Source organism: Choloepus didactylus, chromosome 8 (assembly GCF_015220235.1).
Source record: "Choloepus didactylus isolate mChoDid1 chromosome 8, mChoDid1.pri, whole genome shotgun sequence".
Taxonomy (NCBI): Eukaryota; Metazoa; Chordata; class Mammalia; order Pilosa; family Megalonychidae; genus Choloepus; species Choloepus didactylus.
Window position 1 is genome coordinate 122,981,163 of NC_051314.1, and position 7,555 is coordinate 122,988,717.

The window sequence follows — 7,555 nt, forward strand, 5'->3', positions numbered from 1 at the left end:
AAGTAGACAGGAGAGTTTTTAAGGACTGGAATAAGCTAATAAAAGAGAACTGGAAGGGGATGCCAAGCAAGGTGACGTGCACACCACATGATGTTATCTCCTGAACTTATCATTGAGGCCAGGTGGAATATATGCTATACAGATTCTGTAAGAGCCAAGATGAGGGAGGTCAGGGGTCTAGAAAAAAAGGAGAAGCCTGTCTAAACTTAAGCAAAACTAAAGAAAAGTTAAGGCTCTCTTGGTCAGTAACACAACGGGTAGGGGCTTTCTTAAGCCACTCTCTTCCAGGATCACAGAGTTCAGGTAAAATTCGACATTGTCAAAAAAAATAGTAATAATTAAACATATAAATAAACTAAGTGAGGAAAAAAAAAAGTATCTTTTCATAGAAGAATTTGTAAATGGCCACTAAGTTTCCATGTTTTTAATTTTAGAAACATTCCAACATTTTGAACCCAGTTCAAAGGCAAGGGAAGTTGGAGAGCCCTAAGTCACTGATGAGACGATATGAAACAGAGAAACCACATTCACTTAACTTTCCCCTTCTGCTTGAAGTCTTCACAGTATTTTGAGGTTAAATTATTAAACATTCTTAATGTGTTTTCTGACATATTTTTAAAAATCATGTGTTCACTTGAGGCATTTTTATACATATCCATGTACAAAGACAGACTTCTCTCCAACTGTTCAATTCTCCACTGTTGTGTTTCATATGCTGTTCTGTTGTTGAATTGGCTGAAGTCCTGGTAATCTATAATTCATATTGGGAGATTAAATAATGACTTTAACATGGTCTAAAGTGCTTTATTGCCCAATAAATTATATAATATCACATTAGTTACTTTTTAGAATTTAAAGGAAAGCACATAATAAAAATGATAGCTACGTAAGAATAGAATACAAATTTTATATGTTTTTAAGATTAACATTTATTTGAGATATGAATGTTATTTTATTCAATTGAGCAATTGTTTCATCAAGGAAGTGCCCCTATAGTTGGAAAGAAAATAATAATCCCTCCATGTGAAGCAGAGATTTACAAAAAAGAAGGTATAATTTGATAGTTTATACAAACAGAAATTATGCTTTTGACACTGGAGGCAGCAGAGTATAGTTGTGAGTCTATGTGTCGTGAATTTGAGCTTGTTAGAAAGATACTGTGACCATAATTTAAGGATGTAGGATTGGTACACATCTGTCTCAGAATAAGAAGGAAAAATTAATTTCACTAGAGAGGGATCATGGCTCTAAGAACTCCAGAAGATTCAGAAAATTTCACGACTTCTCCATTTTATGGTTTATAATACCATAAATAATAATAATCTGGGTTTTATAGAGAGACTTATGTAGCTTATCTGCCAGTCCTGCAACCTAACAGTTCCTCTAATTGTTAAGTTTTATGAGGATTAAATGAGGAAAAAAAATTGCAAAGAATGTACTCCAGAAGAGTTAGCTGTTATTATAACAGCTATCCTCTTTGTATTTCCTCATAAGGCCTTCCTTTGGAGGGGGGAAAGAGGGAGAGAACATTTCCAACTAAGCAGCCAGGCTTGAGAAAGATGCTCCAAAAATGTGGAGTGGTTAGAAAAAACTTTAAATTATAAAATAAATAATTAATGGATATTTTTAAAGATCAGAGGTTGAGACAGTAGTTCTGGGAATAGAATGAAGCGTAGTTAGTATAGCAAGGGATAGACAAATGTGGGATAGGCCAAGGATTATTACAACCATAATATAAAATGGAATGGAAAAGGTCGGGCCATGGTGGGCAGAGGTTGGGAAGATGGCGTGGCGAGGCTGGACACAGAGAGGCTGGGGTTGTGGCCATGCGTGGGCTCTGCCGGTGGGCGGCCGCAGCTGCGAGGACCTCACTGCGGCCTTGGCCTCGCCGCGGCTGCTTGGACGCAGGTTTAACTTTTTTATTCAGCAAAAATGTGGATTCAGAAAAGCACCCAGGAAGGCTGAACCTCGAAGATCAGACACAGGGACAAGTGGTGAAGCATACAAGAGAAGTGCTTTGATTCCTCCTGTAGAAGAAACAGTCTTTTATCCTTCTCCCTATCCCATAAGGACTCTTGTAAAGCCTTTCTTCTTTACTGTTGGGTTTACAGGCTGTGCATTTGGATCAGCTGCTATTTGGCAATATGAATCACTTAAATCCAGGGTCCAGAGCTATTTTGATGGTATAAAAGCTGATTGGTTGGATAGCATAAGATCACAAAAGGAAGGAGACTTCAGAAAGGAGATTAACAAGTGGTGGAATAACCTAAGTGATGGCCAGCGGACTGTGACAGGTATTATAGCTGCGAATGTCTTTGTATTCTGTTTATGGAGAATCCCTTCTCTACAGCGAACAATGATCAAATATTTCACATCCAATCCAGCCTCAAAGGTCCTTTGTTCTCCAATGTTGCTGTCAACATTTAGTCATTTCTCTTTGTTTCACATGGCTGCAAACATGTATGTTCTGTGGAGCTTCTCCTCCAGCATAGTGAATATTCTGGGTCAAGAACAGTTCATGGCCGTGTATTTATCTGCAGGTGTCGTGTTCACCCTACCATAAAGAACAGCAGGCCAAATGTAACATGGGAATAATGCCAACTCTCAGAGTTGCCTTCAGATCCAGAGGGCTTGGAACCAGCTTGTATGGAGGCTCTAAATCTGGCACTTATACTCCTGAATTGATAAGAAAGTACCATCTAATTGAATGGAAACTATAGTGAGGTGTAACCTTTCATAACCTGTAGTAAGGTATGGGATCAAGGATAGCACTTCCCTGTGAAAACTCATTTCATCATCAGCGGCAAGCCGTGTGAAATCAGTGAAAGGAGTAGGCTACAAACTAGAAGAGTGAAGCCCGCTACCATGATGTGTACTTAATTCACTGTGACTGATGGAATGTTTGTAGGGACATGGTCTGCCAAGCATGGAACCAAATGAGGCAGTGAGGTTATGGTTTAGTTTTTTTTTTTTTTTTTTTTTTTAAATTAAATTCAGTTTTATTGAAATACATTCACACACCATACAATCATCCATGATATACAATCCACTGTCCACAGTATGATGACATAGTTGTGCGTTCATCACCACACTCTATCTCTGAACATTTTCCTTACATCAGAAAGAACCAGAACAAGAATAAAAAATAAAAGTGAAAAAAAAACACCCAAATCATCCCCCCATCCCACCCCATTTGTCCTTTAGTTTTTATCCCCATTCCTCCACTCATCCATACACTGGATAGAGGGGGTGTGATCCATGGGGTCTTCACAGTCACACTGTCACCCCTGGTAATCTGCATTGTTATATAATTGTCTTCAGGAGTCCAGACTGCTGGGTTGGAGTTTGGTGGTTTCGGGTATTTACTTCTAGCTATTCCAATACATTGAAGCCTAAGAGGTGTTGTCTATATAGTGCGGGGGAGTGTCCACTAGAGTGACCTCTCGGCTCCATTTGGAGTCTCTCAGCCACTGAGGCTGTTTCGTCTCGTTTTGCATCCCCCTTTTGGTCGGGGGGATGCTCTCGGTCCCGTGATGCCGGGTCCCCGTTCATCCCCGGGGGTCATGCTCTGCGTTGCCAGGGGGGTTTACACCCCTGGGGGTCGGGTCCCGCGTGGGGGGGAGGGCAGCGAGTTCACCTGTCGAGGTGGCTCGGTTGGGGGGGGGGGCGCATCTGAGCAACGGGGGGGTACTCGGGGAGACTCTTGGGCACCATTACATACAACTTTAGAGTCTCCTTTGTGGTAATGAGCTTCGTAAGGGCGGGTCCCGTGCTCGGGGGCTCAGCACATCAAACCGCCAGTCCCAGTGTTTGTGACAACATATGCTAGGGGATCAGCATCCCAAAGTTTAGAGACAGGCCTTACAATTCAGGGATAGAGTTAACTGCTGTAAGAGCTTATAAGCTAGGGACTATTACAATTATTGTGTCCACGTTAGGCTATGTTCTAAGATTCAATTCTGAGTTTACACATTGTAGTTAGTCCATATTGGTGAGGCATCATCCCTCTCACCATGTTTTCTCCAACACTTTTACTCTTTCCTACAATTTTACAGAGTTATATTCACATACCATACATTTATCCACAGTGTACAATCAGTTGTTCATGGTATCATCATAAAGTTGTACATTTATCACAACAATCAGCATTTGAACATACTGATTACTACAAGAAAAATTGTTTTTTTTTTTAGCAATAAGAAAAAATGATAAAAAGAAAAATAACATGTCATACAATACAATATACTACTAAGGACAGCAAATAACACCACTACCAAGAATCCCATATTAGTCCCCTATATCCCCTTCTCATATACATTTAGCATTGGCGTATTGCCTTTGTTACATTTAATGGAGGTATATTACAATGTTATTGTTGACCATAGACTCCAGTTTGCTTTGATTATGTTTTTTCCTGAATACCATCCCTTTTTCAAATTTCTACATGGTTGGCATTCATTTGCTTTCCCACATGCAAAAACATTTTTATATTTGTATATTTAGTAACAGTCATTGGCCACTCCAGTTTTTGCCACATTATGCAGTCCCAGTGTTTATCATCTATCTTTACCTCTGGTGTCATACATTCTCCTATCCCACCTCTTTCAGCTTTACTCACAGACATCTTTGTTCAGTGTACTTACAATACCGTGCTACCATCACACAGTATTATGCTATCTATTTCTGGATCTTTGCAATCAATCCTAAACATTCTGTAGTCCTTCAGCATCAAATGGCTGATCTCTGCCCTCTTTCTATCTCCTGGTCGCCTGTGTTGTCAGCTTTTAACTCCCAAAGTTTGTTCATTAATGTCTGTTCATATTAGTGAGACCATACAGAATCTGTCCTTTTGTTTCTGGCTAACTTCGCTCAGCATGATGTCCTCAAGGTTCATCCACATTATTACATGATCCATGTCTTTGTTCTGTCTTGCGGCTGCGTTGTGTTCCATCGTGTGTATGTGCCACGCTTTGTTTATCCACTCGTCCTTTGATGGACATTTGGGCTGTTTCCATCTCTTGGCAATTGTGAATGGTGCTGCAATAAACATCGGTTTACAAATGTCAAAAAAAAAAAAAAAAAATGGAATGGAAGGCGTATGATCAAATATATCCTGCTGGCCACTTATAAAGATAACTGCACTGAAAAAGTAGCATGAGCTCTCAGATACTGGAAACTAAGGGAAAAATGTAGCTATAGCATATGGTTGGGATAGAGATTAAATGAGAAAATGCACGTGAAGAGCAGAGGAAAACACACGTTAGTACTCAAAAATGTTTGGCAATATAATGTTATATGATAAAATAAATTGGGATATGTATAAGAATATTTATGTAAATCAAAGTTTGATGTAAAAGGATATCTATGTTATGATCTCAGATATTAATGCATATCCTATTTTGTAACAGCTGTTACCTCCCACTGGTGGATTACCAATTGTTTTTAGTTTCTTCTGCTTTTCTATTATTTTGAAGTTTTGACACCATATATATATTGCACTTTTATCAGAAAGCTGTATTTTAAGGTGCTTGAGACCCCATTTCTTAATACAAGTTAAACAACCTGCTGATAAATGTAGAGAAAGATTTGTTTTTCCTCATAAAGATACTTCAGCTTGATATTAAAAAGCTTACTAGTTAATGTTTATTATTTGTGTGCTCATTCACTTATTTATTTCTTCATTCTACATATTCATTCCAACAATAAATAAATACAAAGAATGAAAAAGTCATACCTTGTGCTCTCTAGAAGCTTACAGTTTATTAGAGGAAACATACTATAACCACCAGTTATGACACTAATGTGAAGAACAATTGTGGAAGTTCTAGAAAACAAGGATTTATCCTTTGGGAGTAAATTATCTTTCAAATGCCATGACCATGAAATGCGATTATATTCACCTGAAATAGTTATAATTCTTAGGAGATAATAACCAGCTAATATAAAATCAGAAGAAAAAATAAAATAATAATAATGACATTTTGGAAGACATTTCCAAAGAGAAAAAGGTATGGAGAATGAAAAAAATGTCATGGAGATGGAGAATTTACTTCAGCAAATAAATGAAATCTTTATGAAAACTCTCAGGGTAAAATTAGTTACATTTTTGTTCTTGTACTGATTTTACAACTTTTACAAAAATAGTTTTAATTACTGTCTAGCATTATTTGGATGAAGAGTAGTTAGCACTGAGGAAATCTGATATTAAAATATCGTTAAGAGAATGATTGATGTTATATGGTTGTATGGAAATGAAACCTCCCAAATTATCCACTAATTATATACAAATATGTCTCAGAACCTGGATTCATTTAAGATGCATCCATTAAAACCAGTGGATAGTCTCAGAGAAAAATAGAAACTTACGCATTAACCCCAGGGTTCCCAGCCCAGCCAGCACTACCAGATTCAGCGTTAGTGAAATTAAAGCAATTGGACACCATGCACGTGATTGAGCTCTAGGTCCTGTGAGGAAGCATGAATTCAGGAAAATTACATGAAGCAACAGATTTTATCCCTCCTCACTTTTCTCCATCCCCTACCCTGCAGTATATAGGAGTATTGGAACTCTTTATTTGGGATGTTTGAAAAAAGTATGAAATGAGAAAAAAAATGCTTGCCAAGTGAAGCAGTTCTCGTTTCTGTCCCACAAACTTGAATATATCTTTATATTCACATCTAAACAATAAACAACATGCAGTTTATGTAAATGGGATCATATGCATATTCTGGATATCTTTATGGAAACTCTGTTTTTTAAAAGTATATTTTAGCAGTCTTTTCTTTTTTTCCTTTTACCTTCCCAATCCTGCTCTTATCAGTCCATCACTCCAGCCCACTCTTCCCATCTCCAGTTACTAAGTGTTGCCCACCTGCTGAATGTCCTTCTTTCCTTTTCTCCATGCCTGTATGGAGAAAACTTAAATAAATTTTCAATCCATTTTATGGTGATTGATCTGTTCAAGTTTTGTCTTCAATATATTACTATTACAATATATCCATTTCCTTTAGATTTTCAAATTTATTGCCATTAAGTTGCATATACTATTCTTATATGTATTTACTCTCTTCCCTGTCTGTGGCTACATTTTTACTCTTATTCCTAATACTTGATATTTTGCTCTCTCGATGCTTTACTCAATTTGCCTTTTGGGGTCTGTGGTGGTTCAGGACTGTATATACCCCAGAAAAACATGTTCTTAGATCTAATCCATTCCTGTGGGTGTGAGCACATTGTAAATAGGATCTTGTGATGAGACTACTCCAGTTAAGGTGTGACCCACCTCACTCAGGATGGGTCTTAATCCTCTTACTGGAGTCCTTTACAAATGGAATGAATATGGAGAGAAAGAAAGAAAGCCTTGGAAGAAAGAAGCAAAAGCAGTGAAACCTGGAAGAAAAGGGAGAGACCAGCAGATGCTGCCATTTGCCTTACCACGTGACGAAGGAGCCACGGATCTCTGGGAGCTGGTCTTTGGGAAGAAAGCATCACCTTGATGATGCCTTGACTGGGACATTTTCCCATTCTCAACTGTAAACAAATAAATTCTCTTTA

General features: G+C 38.1%; 1 protein-coding gene across 1 annotated transcript; it reads left to right on the top strand.

The window, feature by feature from the left end:
- The first annotated feature begins 1,756 nt into the window (after positions 1-1,756).
- LOC119542157 (presenilins-associated rhomboid-like protein, mitochondrial) lies at positions 1,757-2,940 on the top strand. The gene has a single exon (XM_037846704.1). The coding sequence runs from the start codon at positions 1,784-1,786 to the stop codon at positions 2,561-2,563; it is 780 nt and encodes a 259-aa protein (XP_037702632.1). The 5' UTR covers positions 1,757-1,783; the 3' UTR covers positions 2,564-2,940.
- The last annotated feature ends 4,615 nt before the right edge of the window (positions 2,941-7,555 follow it).

Bases quoted from the DNA above. Each gene is read 5' to 3' on its own strand.
- LOC119542157 (XM_037846704.1), top strand. From the start codon at position 1,784: ATGGCGTGGCGAGGCTGGACACAGAGAGGCTGGGGTTGTGGCCATGCG.